Consider the following 19,500-nt stretch of genomic DNA (forward strand, 5'->3'; position numbering starts at 1 on the left):
TCACACTGCCTACTGGCTAGAGCTTGGCAATTTATCACCCCCACTTCAACATTTTTCATGGCAGTGCAAAGTGCTCTATATAGAGAAGCCCACACCCTGCTGCAGGCCTCCTTCCTGTGGGTGAATTCCTGCCCCTCTGGTAACTTAGACTCTACATCCTTGACCTTCTCAGCTGTGCTGTCCCCATACAGGGAAGCTGGAGGCTAGGACTGGGACAGAGCAGGGCAGAGTTCCTAGCCCTTTTTCCAAGGTAAAGAATGGGCCCTTCCTTCCATCTGCAAGTGTGTAGAACAGGCATAAGGTATAGCCTTCAGCCTTATCTCTTGAAGGAATGTAGGTCAAGAATGAAGAAAAACTGGATAAAATGGGTAGGGGGTTAGGGAGGAGGTGGGTGGCCCTAGGGCAGAAGAGGCTGGATCTCCATGGTCTTCCTTGGGCTCCTCTGCAGCCTCCATGCTGTGAGGGCCCCACAAGCCACAGAGATAAGCCAGACTGACAGGACTCCCTCCCTCCCATTCTTCCCACTGCCTCTACTGTGTAGCTGAGTGCCCACCTTTCCTGATATCTTGGCTCTGGGCTCTTGGGCTCCCACTGGGGCTGGCTGTGCCATGGAGAGGCCCACTCTGCCTATGGGGGCTGTAGGGTGTCTATAACTGGCTAACACTGATGTCACTCTTCTTTCTGGGCCCTGCTCTGCCCCGCTGCCTGCTCGCCCTCTGCCCTGCTCTGCCCCTCTGGCATGGCTGTGAGCAGACCCTGGCTCGCCTAAGAAATGCCGTGCTCGCTTTGGCCTCAACCAGCAGACGGATTGGTGTGGTCCATGCAGGTGGGTTTGTCCCCACCATCGTTCTCCCTTTGCTTTAAGCTGCTTCCCTGACTCTGCACAATTTCCACTGGGCCTGCAGCCCACTCCTTTGGCCCCTCAGCCCACTAGCATACTCAGCAGACTGGGGAGGCCAGGCCTCCTGAGAATAGTAGTAAATACTGAACACAGTGTGTGGAGAAGAACGCTTGGGTCTAAGTGCAGGAGGAGTGGAAAGAAAGAATGTTCCAGAAAGGAAGGACAGACTCAAGAAGGTAGCTCTGATACCAGTGGGCCTAGCAGGTCCTCAGCAAACAGATAGCTCAGATACCACTAAGGGGGCCTGGAGCCCATTCTCCCAGGCCTCAAAGTCATGGCCCATCGGCTCCCTCACTTCCTCTTCAAGATGGGATCCCTGCCTGAACCATCCTGAGCGCTTAATCTGAAAAAAACAAGGTGACGACACAGAACCATCTGGTTGCCAGGCAACCATGTGACTTGCTATCTTGTACCTACTGAGACCAAAGGGCTGAAGAGGCTGGGGGAGAGAAGCCAGGGTACCCTGGGCTGTCTGAGGGAAAGGGCCCATGTGTTTCACCATACAACAGAGAAATACTTGTGGTTGTGACAAAGTTTACCCAACAAGTGGTTAGTTTCCTCAGTCAGTTTCAGGCCAGGCCTGGCAGGGCTAATACGGAGGGTACTCCAGGCAGTAAGGCCAGTGGCTCTAAGGAACACTTATCCAGCCCCTCAGTGTATCCACCACACTCCCTGTCCAAGGGTAAGGAGGAGTGGAGTTTGGAGTGTGTCTGTGTACCCACATATATATGCAGAGTGGGAAACAACCCTGTCTTCAGAGGAAGTTCTATTCCATTCATTCCATCAGAGACAAACTGGCCCAGAGAACTCAAGGATGGTAATGGACAAGAAGAGTCACTGTCCATGTCTTCTCTAGCCCAACCTGAGGACTGGGATGGCTGGGCAAGGAAGCCATAGGCATTGCGGCCCCTTGCCTTGGTGCAGATCTGAGTCCCACAGACACACCTGGAGAAGCTCAAAGGCCGGGACTGGGAGATGACTCCCTTGGAAGACAGGTGACAGCCCACAGGCCTAGTGACAGAAGGCCCCTGTGCCACCTTGTGGCTGTTCTGGGAACCGCACCTGTCCTAGGTCTGGGCCAGGCCAAGCGGAGTGGTAGTCTGAGGACACTGACTTACCACCCAAGTCACGGGAAGAGAGGACAAGAAATCAGCCAGCCCTGTGCAAAGGCAGCACTTTTTGGTTGTGGTGTATGACTATGAATTCACCCTCTGTTTACAGATAACTCTCTTCACTATTCCTAGGAGGAAAAAGAAATGCATTCGGTACTTACCCGGAGAAGGCCGCTGCCCCAGCCCCGTTCCTTCCGATGACAGTGCTCTAGGCTGCCCCGGGTCCCCAGCTCCCCAGGACTCACCCTCTTACCATCTGCTGCCCCGCTTCCCCACAGAACTGCTTGCTAGCCCTGCGGAGCCGGCACCTACATCCCCAGGTCTCTCCACTGCTCTCAGCTTCCCAACCCCAGGGCCCCCACAGGCCCCCCGCAGCACCCTGCAGAGTACACAGGTACAGCAACAGGAATCTCAGAGACAGGCGGCCTAGCAGGCACAGGACATCTGGCCGCCTCCAGGAGCCTACCCCCTGAGAGAAAGCAGCAGAGACCCAGATCGCGTGAAAACCAGCCAGGGGTCCTGTGAACTCCATCTCAGGGTCCAGACCCTGAAGATTTCAGAGGCTGCAAAATTTCTACCTGAACCTGAGGCCATCGATTCAAACTGCTCCAAGTGGTGGGAATCGGATCTGTGTTGATGTGTCATCTAATTAAGGGAATCCCTTGTACCTATGGCTGCCTGCATCTATTCTTTGTACCATCTGTCTTGCCAGCCAGAAGCCTCTGCTTCTCTAGCTTTTCTGCTCTAGGTTAGAGATGGGCTGAACTGAGCCTAGCTACCTTCTCTATCTATCTCCCCCATCCCCCCCACTGCCACACCCTCCCCATTCATGGACCAAGAATGACCCGGTTTGTCAAACAACTTGTGAGCATGGTCACAGCCACAAAGCTCAAGATGACAACTCTTTTAAGGAAATGGAGAAGCTCTGTTTATAAAACAAAACCAGCTGCTACTCATAAGTTGGACCAGAGGAAGCCTCTTACCATGTTCTCAGGAGCTTGCGAGAAGCAGGGAGGGGAATGGAATAGGTTAAGTTTAGGCCTATCAACCTAAGCAACAGAAATAACCTGACACTACCTTATCAGGCAAGTTGGGGGGCGGGAGTGTAACTAGCTCTAGTTCAAATTATTTGGAAGTGTTTCCTGAGAAACTCACCGGCCTAAGAGGCTCTGATACCAAGGCCCCAGGCTTGTCACTGGCAGCGCAGTCAACAGTTAAAAGAAGTCATGGCCCAAATTCAGTGTGCACCCCTCCCCACTCACAGAGCCTTTTTCACAGTTCCATTTCCAGTTTATGGCAGTCCAGCCAGCTCCTGGGCAGCTGTGAGATGGCAAACCCAAAACCTCACGACAGCCAGAGCCTGTTTTCCAGCATTCAGTCCAGACCAGCTCCAGTTTCCCCATGGGGCTGTGGGACAGAGGACCATTACAACTAGATCAAGGAGCCCAGAAAACCTCCAGTAGTGGAAACAGGTTTTCACCATAGCCTACTTTAACCCATTTTTGAGCCAAGCTTCAACCCTGAGCCTTGGAAAAACAAGTCTTTTTTTAATTTAATTTTTGTTTTTTGCCTCCTTCTCATCGTACATAGCCTGAATCCAAAGAAAAAGGGCTGTCTGGCCGGGTGCGGTGGCTCACGCCTGTAATCCCAGCACTTTGGCAGGCCGAGACAGGTGGATCACCTGAGGTCGGTAGTTTGGGACCAGCCTGGCCAACATGGTGAAACCCTGTACCTACTAAAAATACAAAAATTAGCCGGATGTGGTGGTGTGCGTGTGTAATCCCAGCTACTCAAGAGGCTGAGGTGGGAGAATTGCTTGAATCCGGGAGGTGGAGGTTACAGTGAGCCAAGATGGCGCTACTGCACTCCAGCCTGGGTAATAGGGAGAGTGTGTCTCAAAAAAAAAGAGGGCTGTCCATGTACTCACGCACCCCTCAAAAAAAGCCTTTAGTTCCTACTTTAGCCACTGGTTTCTCAGAATCCAAAGATCACATATTCTAGTGTAACACTGCAAGAAGTCGAGAAAAAGATTATTGTAGTGTTCAAAATATTTTTGCATTGTTAATACATCATCATAGAAAAACTTTTTTAAACATGAGAATAAAGATACTTTTTACTGGGTTTGTTTTTCAAAGCCTGACCCTCAGGAATAAGTTGTTTGAGTAATAGAGCACGGTATTATTTCCTTTTCTTCTCCACAGTCAGGAAACTTGGAGTCTGTTCCCTATGGTACATATGTTCCCAAACCTCCAGCCTGCAGAAACCAGGGATTACACTCGTCATCTCCCCTAAAGGGGTGTGGGCCCTGCCTGCCTCACCCCTGAGAGCTAGGCCTATACAAGATTTGCTCTCTTAGCCCCCAATCCCCCCAGTGATGCAGACCCCACAATGATGCAGGCCAGCCTGCTCCCCAGTGCTCATATAAAATAAATCAGTTGGTAACTGCTGTCCATAAAGGCTGAAAAGAGAATCCAACCTGAAATAGGTACACATGACCACTAGGCTCCATTTTCCTCTGAGGGCAGAGAGAAAAAACATTCCACAAGTGCATATCCTATTTCAAGGAAAACGAGCAAACAGGAGTCTTTTATAACCTATTAGCACCACAAAATCCTAAAGAAGGATTTTTTAATAGCACCCTCTAAGACACAAAGTATTTTTCATATTTTCACACAAGCCTTTCAGTTTGATAAATCTATAACCCACTTTTTAAAAAGTCATACACACTGTTGGTGGACACGAGAGCCACCATATCCACTTTATTTTTACATTATTTGTATACATTTAGGGGGTACAAGTACAGTTGCGTTACATGGATATATTGTGTAGCGGTGAGGTCTGGGCTTTTAGTGTGCCCCTCACCCAAATAGTGTACTGTGCATGTAAGTAGTGTACGTTGTACTCAACAGGATTTCATACCTCATCCCCTTTCATCTCCCACCTTTTGAAGTCTCCAGTGTCTGTTACTCCATTCCGTATCCGTATACCATGTGTACTCACTGTGTAGCTCCCTACAACTCACTTTTTACATGACAGTTTCCACCAAGCACACTACTGTCTTCCAGAGACCCATCACGAATGTAAAAGGTGTCATGAAGGCACCTCAGTGGGTCAGTCAACAAGTAGATGATGAATGTCGGGCCAGAAGTATTTCACGTGGGACAGCCAGTGGGCCACTATCATGCACTGTCATTGTCATTCCACTGAGTTCTATTCTTTGGATTTTGTATTTAAAGATATTTATAAAGAAAGTCATCTTTCAGAGCAATGTCTATTTAAAGTAGGCCACTGGAAGTTGTAACCCCAGACTTGCTGCTTTTGCTTCTTTCTGAGAGAGTGCTAGAGGACACTAGCCATTCTCTGGACATCTGTCCCATTTTAAATAATTATGTTCTGGCTACTGGCCTAGTTGTTTTTTAAAAACAAAAACAAACAAACAAAAAAAACCTACATTCTAACCAGGGCTTATGCAAATGCAAGACCAGGTTGCTGCATCTGATTTGGTGTCTCAGAGTACACAGGGTACATGAACAATGCAGTCTTTGTGTATTGGCGGGGAAGCCTTTGGCAACTCTGTTTAAATCAGATCAGCTTTTTTTTTTTTTTTTTTCAGTCTGACTTCATAAACTCAGATCCTCCCAAATCACCCTGGTGCATTCCTATGAGGCCAGAGGATGACTTGAGATTGCAACCTCAAGTTCAACTTACAATACCACACCAGTCCCCCTTCACTGCCAGCTGAGAACCAACCCTGTTTCCTGAGACACTGTAAGACAAGATACCTTAGCCTCCCTTGAACATTTCCAGACAAGTAGCAGACCTGCAACTTGGGTGAAAGATGTTCGTTCCTCCTTTGGTACAGCTGCTCCCCATTTTGTGCTCAGTGGATATGGTGAGGGTTCAGCCCAGCAAGCAGACAAAAAGCTTATGTCTCCCAACCTGAAGGTGTCTACTTTAACAGAACCCCATGGCTGGACTCTCTTCTGACATGTAATTATCTTTTGAATGGCTCCTGTGGTCTCCCGTTCCTTCTGGCTGTGGACCCCCAACAGCTGGCTCAGAAGCACTGCTCCCTAGCTTTGTTCAGTGTACAGTAAGCCTGGCCAGGAAGGCCACAAGTAAAGGGAAGCGCAATAGTTCTTTATATCCCGTTTGAGAGAGGAAGAAAGGGAATCAGTTTCTGCATCTGTTTCTCAGAAAACAGCACAGAAGGGGCAAGGGTAACAAGGCCATGTTAAACAACTACTTAGGACTGTATGTCAAAGTAGAAGAATTTAAGACCCAAATGTAGTTAATTGTATAAAAAGGCTAAGTTGGCTTTTCTTTGATGTTAGAAAGGCTGCTTTAAGTGTGACTCTCAGATCTCTCCGGAGTTTTTTTTAAGCTCTTCAGGGCTTTTAAGAGTTCAAGGGCCGGGCGCGGTGGTTCAAGCCTGTAATCCTAGCACTTTGGGAGGCCGAGACGGGCAGATCACGAGGTCAGGAGATCGAGACCATCCTGGCTAACCCGGTGAAACCCCGTCTCTACTAAAAAATACAAAAAATTAGCCGGGTGAGGTGGCGGGCGCCTGTAGTCCCAGCTACTCGGGAGGCTGAGGCAGGAGAATGGCGTAAACCCGGCAGGCGGAGCTTGCAGTGAGCTGAGATCCGGCCACTGCACTCCAGCCTGGGCGGCCGAGCCAGACTCCATCTCAAAAAAAAAAAAAAAAAAAAAAAGAGTTCACCAAGGGTTTTTGAAACAGCTGCCCACCCAAGCAGACCCTGGTTGTGTCAACTCCCCCAATCCCAACTTATTGTGATAACCTTGTCCCAAATCTCAAATCACCCTGTGGGCATCTTTCAAATTCAGTCTCCTGAGCTCTTCTCTAATGGTTTGGAGGTACTAACAAACCATTACTGGCAGCGAGCATCTGAAAATACTCAAACAGCAGGGAGTTTGAAAACAGGGAACACAGATGGTGGGGATGTTCTCATCCAGTCCCCTAGAATAAAAGCCTAGCTCAGGTCAGGAAGGATTTTCAAGCTCTTAAAGATAGCATGGGATTAGGCATGTTAACTGGAAAGGGAAAACTTGCGTCCTGGGGGTGGAACTATCCTATCACAAGCTGTCCTCACAAGGTAGGTCACTATTGGTAAGGGATGATTCACTTGTGAAGACAAGATAGCAGCTGTGAATTATGTGGGAGATAGCCCAGGCCCACACTTCTTTCATATTCACCAGGGGCTTTGGACCAAGTCTTCCTTTTTCATTCAAGTGTTCTCATTCTTTTATCTGAAGCCTTGTTCTTTCAGGCATGTGCAATGTCAGGAAGCAGGGTGGGGGGCTTGGGGAGGGAATAGGAGGGAAGAGAAAAAGCCAGGTTCCACTCACCAAAAAAGAAAAAAGCCACTCTGGAAACCCTGCTTAAGTACTTCAGGATACAGAGTACAGCTTCTCTATTTTCCCACCCCTTTCCATAAGCTTCCTGGAACAGAAAAGTCTGCAAACCAATTGAAGGCGGCAAAGAATTAGAGGTTGTGAAATGGTATACTCAGGAAAGAACAAATATGAGGCCGGGCGCGGTGGCTCAAGCCTGTAATCCCAGCACTTTGGGAGGCCAAGACGGGCGGATCACGAGGTCAGGAGATCGAGACCATCCTGGCTAACATGGTGAAACCCCATCTCTACTAAAAATACAAAAACTAGCCGGGCGAGGTGGCGGGCGCCTGTGGTCCCAGCTACTCCGGAGGCTGAGGCAGGAGAATGGCGTAAACCCGGCAGGCGGAGCTTGCAGTGAGCTGAGATCTGGCCACGGGCGACAGAGCGAGACTCCGCCTCAAAAAAAAAAAAAAAGAACAAATATGAATTTTCACCAAACAGGTGGGAGGTATTCAAAGTGAGAGCACTTTAATGAAATAAGCTGATCCTCAGTATGCAATAAGAGGCTGCTATACAGCAGGTTGAAAATGTAAAGTTAAGACATATCAGAAGGTCTGAATATACTTAAATACTTCCAGAAAACTTAAAGTTGAGAGATATCAGAAGTCACAAGAACTACAGATGTGGAAGCAGACACTGTTGTGAGCAACTACATTCCTCCCATAGAATGCTGCTCAATACTGGCACACAGACCAGAGGTAGCCAGCAGTACACAAGACTGCAAGGCAACAAGTACATTATCAATGAATTAGCCATCTAGCACTTAAACCATGTTCCACATTGGAAGTGTGTCAAGCAAGAGCACCTCTGACAACACTTTTCTGCCACCACCAGTGATCATCTCCACTGATGCATACTTCATCTTGATATGCAGTCAGTTCTCTTACTCATTCTCTTTGACCACTGGAGGTAGTGATTTTTAACAACAGTAAACAAGAAAAAGTCATCAGGACTCTAACTGTAAAACCCGAAACATTCAAAAGACTAGTTTAGTTCAAGAGCAAAAAAAAAAAAAACTTAGAATTTAGCTCACACACTCAAAACTGCCCTGCCTAATGTGGGTCTGATGAATAAATGCTGATAAAATACTACCGAGTGTCAGCAAAGTACTATCACTAATCCTGCCCTAATTTCTCTTTACATTCTATATTCTCAGGGAAATGTACCAACACCCAGCCTTCTGCTGTTAGTTCCTAACTGAGCACTGCTTTTTCCTCACTTTGGTATCTCTCCACCCCCAAACAAATCCAACTCGATTATTAAAACCAAGTTAGTTTCACTTTACAGAACCTTTCCTAGCAACTTTCAGCTCTGTAGCCCCTCATTGGCTCATTAATCTTGTTCTGTCCAGAAACTTTTTTTTTTTGAGACGGCGTCTCGCTCTACTGCCAGGTTGGAGTGCAGTCAGTGGCGTGATCTCGGCTCACTGCAACCTCTGCCTCCCAGGTTCAAGCAGTTCTCCTGCCTCAGCCTCCCGAGTAGCTGGAACTACAGGCGTGTGCCACCACGCCCAGCTAATTTTTGTATTTTTAGTAGAGATGGGGTTTCACCATGTTGGCCAGGCTGGTCTCAATCTCTTGACCTTGTGATCCGCCCACCTCGGCCTCTAAAAATGTTGGGATTACAAGCGTGAGCCACTGAGCCTGGCCCAGGAACATCGTTATTAGAGTTATCCACTCCTTCCCAGCAGTATTTAATGCCTTGTCGCTTGAACTACACCAAAAGCTCCCAGCTCCCAAGAGGGAAACCATGTCTAATGCTTCCTATCAAGGAGAAGCCAGGAGCTACACTTTAAGGATTCAGCCATTTTGTAAGCTTTCCCTTTGCTTGCAGTCTTCTTATTCTTGACTTGTTCCTAGCTTAAAAAGTTATACACTGGTTTCAAATCCAGATAATTGAAGATTAACTTTTCAAATCCTCAAACAACTTTGCAGGGAGAACATTTACTTGGTTGAGTCTTTCCTACCAGAATGTACACTGAGCTTTAGAAAAGGAAAAATTGGTGGGTGCTGTGGCTCACATCTATAATCCCAGCACTTTGGGAGGTTGAGGCAGGAGGATCTCGAGCCCAGGAATTAGAAAACAGCCTGGGCAACATGGGGAGACCTCATCTCTATAAAACAGTTTAAAAATACCAAAACTAGCAAGGCATGGTAGTACACACATGTAGTCCTAGCTATTCAGGAGGCTGAGGCAGGAGGACTGTTGCAGCCCAAGAGTTCGAGGCTGCAGTGAGCTGTGATCACACCACTGCACTCCAGCCTAGGCGGAAGAGGTGAGACCTTGTGTCTTAGAAGAATCAAAAAGCTCTTCAGGCTACTCTGGGCACACTGCCTATGGGGTAGTCCTGCTCTGCAAGGAGCAGTTAAAAAAAATCTTCAAAAGGTAATGGTGGCAAGCAAAAGTTAAGCTTGTAAAGGGTGCTTAGAGAAAGAGGTCTGCTGCTCTCTCAATTATCTCTTTTCTGGTGGAAACCACTTCATATTCCCAAACTGCCTTATTAACAGCCTAGGCAAATTAATTTAAACAAAATTTATGTTGGCATCAGAACACAGCCCATAGGATTGGCCAATTTTTAAGTAAACTGAAAGATCAAGGGATTTGGAATATCTGCCTGCCCTAAGTCAGATGCCCACAGTGACTCACTGTTGCTATCCTCCCTCCCCAGCTAGTTTTAAGATAAGCTCAGCATTACTATGATGTCATGTTACAGGGCTGCAGTAACCTGTCCAACCAAGTCACAATACAGCTCTTGCTTAATTCCAGGAGCTGGTGTATTCTGACAGCTGTAGAGTAAAAAGTCACAGCTATAATCCCACATAGGGAGCTACAGGATGATTTTGTGAATCTTTGAGAAAACATAAGAAGTGTAAAAAAGCAGTATCTCTTTTGTATATCAAGAATAGATTAAGGCAAGCTAACACATGGCACTTCAAAAGAGGAACTTGCTTCTGCAACTTAAGAATTATTAGGGCTGTGTGTGGTGATTCACGCCTGTAATCTCAGCACTTTGGGAGGCTAAGGTGGGCAGATCACAATTGTGGTCAGGAGTTTGAGACCAGCCTGGCCAATATGGTAAAACTCCATCTCTGATAAAAATACAAAAAAATTAGCCAGGCATATTGGCATGTGCTTGTAATCCCAGCTACTCGGGAGTCTGAGGCAGGAGAATCACTTGAACCCGGGAGGCGGAGGTTGCAGTGAGATGAGATTGCACCACTGCAGTCCAGCCTGGGCGACAGAGTGAGACTGTCTCAAAAAAAAAAAAAAAAAAAAAGAATTTGAGGGGGCACATCTTTATTACAATGTTAAGGAGAAAGTAATAAGCTAACATTCAGGAAGGTTTTGGTTTACTTTTAGATCACAAGTGACATAATCAATGAGAAGGTGAGAAGCCAAAGGACTGTGATGGAGTCCTTGAAAGGACTTCATCATTAAAAGCAGCACACTGCAGAAAGCAGCATGCATTTTGTTTATAGAGGAAACTGAAAAATATTCTTCAATCACCCAAATCTGCCAAATACCTTCTTCCTCTCATTCTCTTTCCTGGTGAAATAAAGGGCATTTCCTAATTAATCCCTAAGGTTACTTTATCAAGAAGGGTTTTCTTTCCTTTACTATAACAGTAATTAGAGAAAGTCTTCATAATTCATCAGTAACCACTCTCCAAACCAAGGCTATTACCAGCTATTACCAAGCTCTCCCCTCTCATGCATTAAAACTGCTCTTCTTGTTTTCATTATACCCTGTACCTGCATTTCACAAGGACCTTTCACTTATGTTACCTATATTGAAATTCATGAGTAGTGCTGCTAAATACAAGTTAAATCCTGCTGTCAAGTGACTTCCAATTAAGTCTTGGAACTAATATAAAACAGACTGCACTAGATCTATAAAACCATAGTACCTACTATTTCCAACTTGCCCAAGGCCATGCAGACACTAAAATGCCAGCCTCAAGGTATGACTTAATGCCACAATATTAGTTTAGAAGAATGGTTGGGAAGAGAGTAGCCAGAAATGAGTGAAGTTTTGAAGATTGAGGTTTGGCTGCTGTGATAATGAGAAAGGAGCACTCATTCCAGGTGAGAGCCTAGAAAAGTTCTAGTAGATATATTAAAGGAATAGTGGGCATACAGCAGGGAACAGGAAAAAGAAAGGTATGAAAAGAATACTGCAACCAGACTGAAAAGGGTTTTTTTTTTTTTTTTTTTTGAGACGGAGTCTGGCTCTGTCGCCCAGGCTGGAGTGCAGTGGCCAGATCTCAGCTCACTGCAAGCTCCGTCTCCCGGGTTTACGCCATTCTCCTGCCTCAGCCTCCCGAGTAGCTGGGACCACAGGCGCCCGCCACTTCGCCCGGCTAGTTTTTTGTGTGTTTTCGTAGAGACGGGGTTTCACCGGGTTAGCCAGGATGGTCTCGATCTCCTGACCTCGTGATCCGCCCGTCTCGGCCTCCCAAAGTGCTGGGATTACAGGCTTGAGCCACCGTGCCCGGCCAAAAAGGGCTTCTTAATACCATGTCTATGACTTATTTGGGTCCATAATGGTCACAAATGGCCTATTTTCTCTTGGATCTCTATTAATGTAAAAGTTTAAGATTACCAGGATTTTTTGTTGTTTGTTTAGGGACTACAGAAAGTCAAGAAGGAAACAAAAATTTAAATTACTACTATATTGTCTGTCCATCCAACCTTTCTGAAAGATCCCAGTATCCTTTAAATAGGGATAGTGACATTATTTACTTATATAATTCTAACAACTCCTGAGTATTATACAGATCAAGTGGTAATAATAACAAGCTCCAGTTTCTTAGAAGGTGATTCTTCCTTTACAAGTTAAACATGGCATATAGCAGTAATCCTGGACCTTCAGTGAAGATTTGTCATAATACTGCTAAGGATACTTTTGGTTTGTTTTTGAGACAAGGTCTTACTCTGCTGCCTAGGCTGGAGTGCAGTGGTGCAATGCCAGCTCACTGTAGCCTTGACCTCTCAGGCTCAAGCAATCTTCCCACCTCAGCCTCCCAAGTAGTTGGGATCACAGGCATGCACCAAATGACTGCTTTTTTTTTGGAGAGACAGGGACTTCCTGTGTTGCCCAGGCTGGTCTCGAACTCCTGGGCTCAAATGATCCTCCTGCTTTGTCCTCCCAAAATGTTGCAATTACAGGCATAAGCCACCATGCCCAACTGCTAAGGATACTTGAGGTGGATAAGGTTTTTGCAGAAGTTGATCTTATAGCAGGAATTGGTAGATGAGACAATTCAGCTAGGACTATACACTGCTACCTTTCCCACTAAAACCAGGACAAAGAGAAAACAAGCTTATCTCCTAAGAGTAACAGGAACCAGGAATCCAAAACTAGTCACAGGGGTTGGCAAACATTTTCTGTAAAATGCCAGATAGTAAAATATGTTACTTTTTGGTCAAATACAGTTTCTGGTGTGTGTGTGTGTGTGTATGTCTATATATATTTTTTAAACAACCCTTTACAATGTAAAAACCTGGCCGGGCGCGGTGGCTCAAGCCTGTAATCCCAGCACTTTGGGAGGCCGACGGGCGGATCACGAGGTCAGGAGATCGAGACCATCCTGGCTAACACGGTGAAACCCCATCTCTACTAAAAAATACAAAAAAAAAAAAAAACTAGCCGGACGAGGTGGCGGCGCCTGTAGTCCCAGCTACTCCGGAAGCTGAGGCAGGAGAATGGCGTAAACCCAGGAGGCGGAGCTTGCAGTGAGCTGAGATCCGGCCACTGCACTCCAGCCTGGGCGACAGAGCGAGACTCCGTCTCAAAAAAAAAAAAAAAAAAAACCATTTTTAGCTCAAATACTACAAAAACAGGCTATGGGCCTGATTTGACCCACACACATTATAGTTTCCTATCTCTGGTACAGACAACAAATTGGAATTAAGTGAGACAACATATGGGACTTAGGTGAATCTGTGACAAATGAAAGGTGAGATGAAGGCAAACTACTGTCAAGGGATGATCTGAGCCTGAACAATTCAGTGAATGTGAAGAGAAAACAAGATCACATGTGAATATAGATGTCAACTGGAAAAGGAAGGAGAAAAAAAGGGAGCACAAGGAAGAAAAAAAAATCAAAATTTGTGAGCCATCTCAAGCCATCAAAAAAATTTCATTCTATTGTAGGAGAGAAGCTGGAAACAACGACAGAGTAATGTTGTGTTAAGAATTAAAGTACTAGCTCCAGTTAGGCATATAAATGACAATTAGAAGGGACAGAAGTTACGGTTATGTCAGCAGCCTCCAGTGAGCTAGGATATGAACTGTCTAAGTCTTTTCAAGCTAAACAAATATATATACACATTCAACCCATTTAAGTGAAGAGACACATTTAAGTCCACAAAAGCAAACTTAACTACCTACTATATAACTTACTTTTTATTGAAAGTATCTTGCATTCATGATGGATGCTTTCTGGGTTTTACCACATATTTTAATGATAAAAGTTAAATTATTTTTTACATGCAAGTAGTGTGAATAATTTTCCCCACATGGGAACACTGATTATAAAAAGATGACAATCCCACATGGGTTAAGTGTCTTTTTAATTGAAAAGCTAACAAACTATCCAGTTACATTTCTCCCAAAAACCCACAAACTGGGTAGTAACTGAGTCTCTAGGCAATATATTTAAAACTAAGAGGATTAAAAATAAAATTAAAGAAAAAGAAAACACGTCCTCAGATGCAATGAAGGGAGCCCTGCTACATACAGGCTAATCAATACAGTGGTACTCCTTGACTGCAGGAGGCTGGAAGACATCCTAGTAACTCCGCTCAGAACATTTACCTCAAGAAGCCTTTTTCCAGTTTCCAACTCATGAATAAAGAGAGTATTTTGTTAATTCTATTCCAAAAAACTTTTTTGCAACTTGTTTTATTTACAATGCCAATTTTCAAAAGGTCACTAAAGTTAACTGGACAATAAACTAGGCAGAAATTGCTTTACAAAAAAGAGGGAAAGCCCCAAATGCCACTTATAGAGAACCCACAGTTCAGTTTTATTCAGAGCAAAGAAAAAAGAAACTTTCGATCATACTAGAAGAAACTCAGCCATAGGTTTGGAATCTATACTCTAACTACACATGCAATGAGGACAATATTCTGCTAATACAATTGACTTGCTGCTGCATTTGTCTACTGTTTGTCTAATATTAACAATTATAAACAGAGCAGTGCAACTAGTATTTGGAACAATCCTTACAGTGTTACAGTGTCAGGCACAACATTTCACTTCTCTTCACACCACTGGTTCTCTTTGCGTACCTAAAAGAGATGAATATAAGGAAGCACCTTAACTTGAGTAGTCTTTCCTAAGACTTATAATACTACCTACTGATTCATCGATAGCCAGTGAGTTGAGTCAGAACTGAGAACAGATGGAAAATTAGAATAACATCAGATTAAGACTATATTTCCGGATTTCCTTTCTTTGCCTCCCATGGTTTTTATTCTGCCCTGCTGAAATTATGAACAAAGCAAAGGCAATGGGCAATTGACTAAAGTCGACAGAGCAAATTCAGTTAATTCATTTGCATAATTTCAGTCTGTAGTCATGTCAACAAAATCATTCTGATCTATTATTTCATTTCCTCCCCTCATTAAGTTACTCTAAAGTACCCTAGCATACACTTCTCTATAGGGCTTGCTTTTCTGAAGTCAGATATGTATGGTCTATACAGAAAGTTGCAGGTGCCAAAACTAGTAACTGTTAATACAGTAACAAGAGCTCTTCTCATTGAAAACTAATTGTTCTTATGCTTAAAATGCAGTATCACCTAAGTGTTCAGATTCATAAAGACAGACCAGTAAGAGTATGCTTAAGACACATAAAATACATATTATCCCTGAAGTATCAAGACTACTTGATACAGTCACCTCTTTTCCTGGCATGTTACAGGCGTTAGTCCCTTTTTAAGAGCATGTGATCAAAGACAAAACTTTGTGCTACCTACCTGGGCTTCCTCCTCTTCAGTAAAGTCATTTTTGATATTGAAGGTCTTGCGAATCTCCTCAGGAGTCTTTCCCTTGATCATATTGGCAACAGTCTTGCATGTAACATCAAGCAAACCTTTGATGTCTAAGTAGTTTGCAGCCTGTAAAGAGACAGTTGTTTTCCTTAAAGTATACTTGATGTTTTAAACTAAATCCAAAGTTAATGATTGACAGTCCATATCTAATAAAGCTTAAAATGCTAATTTTAAATTAAAGGAAGAATAAATCACTCATAAGTTCTTCTGTGAAAGACTTTTATGTGACCTTCTTTGTTACACCTCTATAATGTTGCATCCCTCTGCTTCCTTAACCAAACTATACTAGCTCAAATGTTAAATAACGGCCACTACTGTTGTGTATGTGTGTACACATGCACACAAATACCACATCAGGTCTTGGCAAAAATATTTGTCCACACTAAAGAGTTCAAACATAAGCAGTTACAGCACTACACTTTATTGATCTCTTTTTAAAAAACAGGTTTTGGTTTCATTGACTTTATTGTTTACCTGTTTTCTATTTCATTGATTCCTGCCCTTTAATATTCTCATTTTTCTGTTTAATTTCATCCTTTACTAGTTTCTTAAGGTGGAAGCTTAGATCACCGATTTGAAACTTTTTTCCTTTCTAATAATATAGGTATTTCATTCCATCAGTTTCCTTCTAAGTAATTCTTTAGCTGCATCTCACAGATTTTTCATGTGTTTTATTTCCATTCAGCTCAAAATACTTTCTTTTTATTTCTTCTTTGACCCGTAGCTTACCTGCAAATGTGTTAGTTTAAAAGTAGTTGCAAATTTTTCCAGATATCTTTCTGTTTGTGATTTCTAATTCCATTGCAGTCAGAAGACAAACTTTGTATGACTTGAATCCTTTTACGACAGACTTTTTTTTTTTGAGACACCATCTCACTCTGTCACCCCGGCTGGAATTCAGGGGCATGATCTCGGCTTACTGCAACCTGCAACTCCCGGGTTCAGCCGATTCTCTTGCCTCAGTCTCCCAAGTAGCTGGGATTACAGGTGCGTGCCTCCACACCCAGCTAATTTAAATATTTATTTATTTTTGAGACGGGACTCTCGCTCTGTCACTGGAGGGCAGTGGCGCAATATTGACTCACTGCAAGCTCCACCTCCCGGGTTCACGCCATTCTCCTGCTCAGCCTCCCAAGTAGCTGAGACTACAGGTGCCTGCCACCACGCCCGGCTAATTTTTTGTATTTTTAGTAGAGATGGGATTTCACCATGTTAGCCAGGATAGTCTCGATTTCCTGACCTCATGATCCTCCCGCCACGGCCTCCTTAAGTGCTGGGATTACAGGTGTGAGCCACTGTGCCTGGCCTAAAACATTACATGTAATGATAGCAGAATACATATTCTTTTCAAATGTATATTACCAAGACAGACCATGTCCTGGGCCATAAAACAAGTCTCGGCCAGGCGCAGTGGCTCACGCCTATAATCCCAACACTTGGGAGGGCGAGGTGGGTGGATCACTTGAGGCTAGGAGTTCGAGACCAGCCTGGCCAGCATGATGAAACCCCATCTCTACTAAAAATATAAAAAATTAGCTGGGTGTGATGGCTTATGCCTGTAATCTCAGCTACTCAGAAGGCTAAGGCAGGAGAATCACTTGAACCCGGGAGGTGGAGGTTGCAGTGAGCCAAAATCACACCACTGCAACCCAGCCTGTGTGACAAGAGTGAAACTCTGTCTCAAAAAAAAAATAAATAGAAATAAAAATAAAAAATATATATATATATAAAATGTTTTATAAATGTCCATTAAGACAATTTGGTCAATAGTGTTATATCAAGTTATCCTGATTTCTGTCTAGTTATATTAACTGAGAGAGGTGCTGAAATCTCTATGATTGTCACTTTGTGGACTTCTTTGAGTTCTACTGGGTTTTGTTTCACTTCTTGGAAGTTCTGCTTCTAGGCAGATAAACATTTATAACAGTTATGTCTTTTTAAAAAACTGATCCCCTTATCAATATGAAATAATCCTCTTTAACCCTGGTAATATTCTTTTCCTCCAAACCTATTTTAATATAGTTACTCCAGCTTTCTTTTGACTTGTGTTAGTGTAGTGTATCTTCTTCCATTCTTTAAACCTAGTTGTGTCTATATATTTAAAGTGGGTTTCTTATAGACAGCATAGCTAAGCTTGCTTTTCTGATCTGGTAATTTCTGCCTTTTAGCTGTGTTTAGACCATTTACATTTAGTGTGTTACTGATATGTGGATTTAAATATGGCATTACATTTGAATTTAAAATTCAGTGTCAATGAAGTTAGCAAATTTTAAATCTGTAAGAAGTGTTTAAAGGCTCTGGAATAGAGCTATCTTACACATTAAAAACTTACCAGAATGAGTTCAAAAAGTGTTCCTTGGTCAACTTTCAGGAATTCTTGGTCCCAAACAGGGATATCGTCTGTTCGCTTTTCTTTGTTCTCATCATCTTCAGGAGGAGGAGGGTCATCCTTGTGGTGGGTGCACCACTGAATGACCTACAACAAAAGTTCATTCCTCTGTGGCATTTGTCACAAGGTACTCATTCGAATCACTGCTGGGACAACTTATCCCTATACTGGAATAATAACTAGCTAGAGGTTGACTTGAGCCATTAACAGCCAAGCTTGAAAAGCAAAAATGAAGAATCTTTATAACCCTAGAAGGGAGAAGTTCTTATTAGATAAAAGCAAGCCATGCTGACAGAGTACTGTACTTGACTACATTAAAAAGCTTCTATGCAAAAAGAAAAGTTAGACAGGACAATGACTGGAAGATACCTGCAGTATGTACAATGATTAGCCGAGAATATAAAATGTTTAAAAAATCATTATAGAGAAATGGGTTAATGATATGTACAGGCAATAAATGAAATGTGAAAGGCCAAACATAAGGAACACTCAACTTTACCAGAAGCAAAACTAACACTATGGATACTTCTCTAGATTGAAAAAAATCAAGAAACTGATACTAATTGTTGGGCAACAGTGGAAAGGAAACACGAACTCTATAGAGAGTATAAATTGGTATAACCCCTTTGAAAGCTAATCCAGCACTCCTCAGTTAAAACTGAATATGTACATGGATTGTAACCAGGAAATTCCAAATACCCCAGACACATGTGTAAGACTATTTGGTGTAGGAACAAAGCAGGAAAAGCCCCAAAATTCCCTTAATAGGAGAATAATTACTTCATAAAGTTTCAGGAAGCTGATTACCTAGACTATACATACCAGCATAAAGACCAAAATCAATACTGAAAGTGTTTTCAGTTGTAGAATCTAGGCAGTGGCTACATGGTGTCTACTGTGAGAAAAATTCTTTCAATTTTTCTGTATAGTTAAAACTTTTTCATAGCAAAATGTTGGAGGAATAAACAATGCTGAGAGAAAATGACAGGGTCAAGAAATTATACTGCCAGGATACAAACAAAACAAAACAAAACAAAACAAAACAATTTCAATAAGGAAAAGCCAAGCAATGGGTTTTTTGTTTGTTTTTGAGACAAGGTCTCACTGTGTCACCCAGGCTGGAATGCAGTGCCGTGATCATGGCTCACTCGACCTCCTGTGCTTGAGCGATCCTCCCACCTCAGCCTCCCAAGTAGCCTGGCTCATTTTTGTATTTTGTTTCTGCAGACATAACGTTTCATCATGTTGCAAACTCCTGAACTCAAGCAATTCACCCACCTTGCCCTCCCAAAGTGTTGGGATTACAAGTATGAGCCACCATGCCTGGCCAGCAAAAGGTTTTTGTTTTTGTTTTAATTTTGAGACGGAGTTTCACTCTTGTTGCCCAGGCTGGAGTGCAATGGCGCTATCTTGGCTCACTGCAACCTCCACCTCTTGGGTTCAAGCAATTCTCCTGCCTCGGCCTCCTGAGTAGCTGGGATTACAGGTACCTGCCACAATGCCCAGCTAATTTTTAAAAATATTTTTAGTTGGCCAGGCTGGTCTCGAACTCCTGACCTCAGATGATCCACCCGCCTTGGCCTCCCAAAGTGCTGGGATTACAGGCGTGAGCTACCGCAAC

At 43.7% G+C, this 19,500-nt stretch overlaps 2 protein-coding genes across 4 annotated transcripts in view; one reads left to right on the plus strand and one right to left on the minus strand.

Moving 5' to 3' along the window:
• The window catches only part of TCF7 (transcription factor 7 (T-cell specific, HMG-box)), a 33,159-nt gene extending 29,025 nt beyond the window's left edge, over positions 1-4,134 (plus strand). Inside the window, 3 exon segments of the mRNA XM_011951107.1 lie at positions 754-826; positions 2,146-2,314; positions 2,316-4,134. Coding sequence (XP_011806497.1) covers positions 754-826; positions 2,146-2,314; positions 2,316-2,486 — 413 coding nt within the window. The 3' untranslated portion in view covers positions 2,487-4,134.
• A 9,207-nt stretch (positions 4,135-13,341) lies between these two features.
• The window catches only part of SKP1 (S-phase kinase-associated protein 1), an 18,581-nt gene continuing 12,422 nt past the window's right edge, over positions 13,342-19,500 (minus strand). For 2 of the 3 annotated variants that reach the window (XM_011951110.1, XM_011951112.1), the window contains 3 exons: positions 17,823-17,966; positions 15,416-15,556; positions 13,877-14,726 (listed from right to left, as the gene is read on the minus strand). In XM_011951110.1, coding sequence (XP_011806500.1) covers positions 14,691-14,726; positions 15,416-15,556; positions 17,823-17,966 — 321 coding nt within the window. In that variant the 3' untranslated portion in view covers positions 13,877-14,690. Of the gene's footprint in view, positions 14,727-15,415; positions 15,557-17,822; positions 17,967-19,500 lie in introns of all 3 variants that reach the window. The other variant, XM_011951111.1, reaches the window with a different exon arrangement.

Source organism: Colobus angolensis, unplaced genomic scaffold (assembly GCF_000951035.1).
Source record: "Colobus angolensis palliatus isolate OR3802 unplaced genomic scaffold, Cang.pa_1.0 Scaffold314, whole genome shotgun sequence".
Taxonomy (NCBI): Eukaryota; Metazoa; Chordata; class Mammalia; order Primates; family Cercopithecidae; genus Colobus; species Colobus angolensis.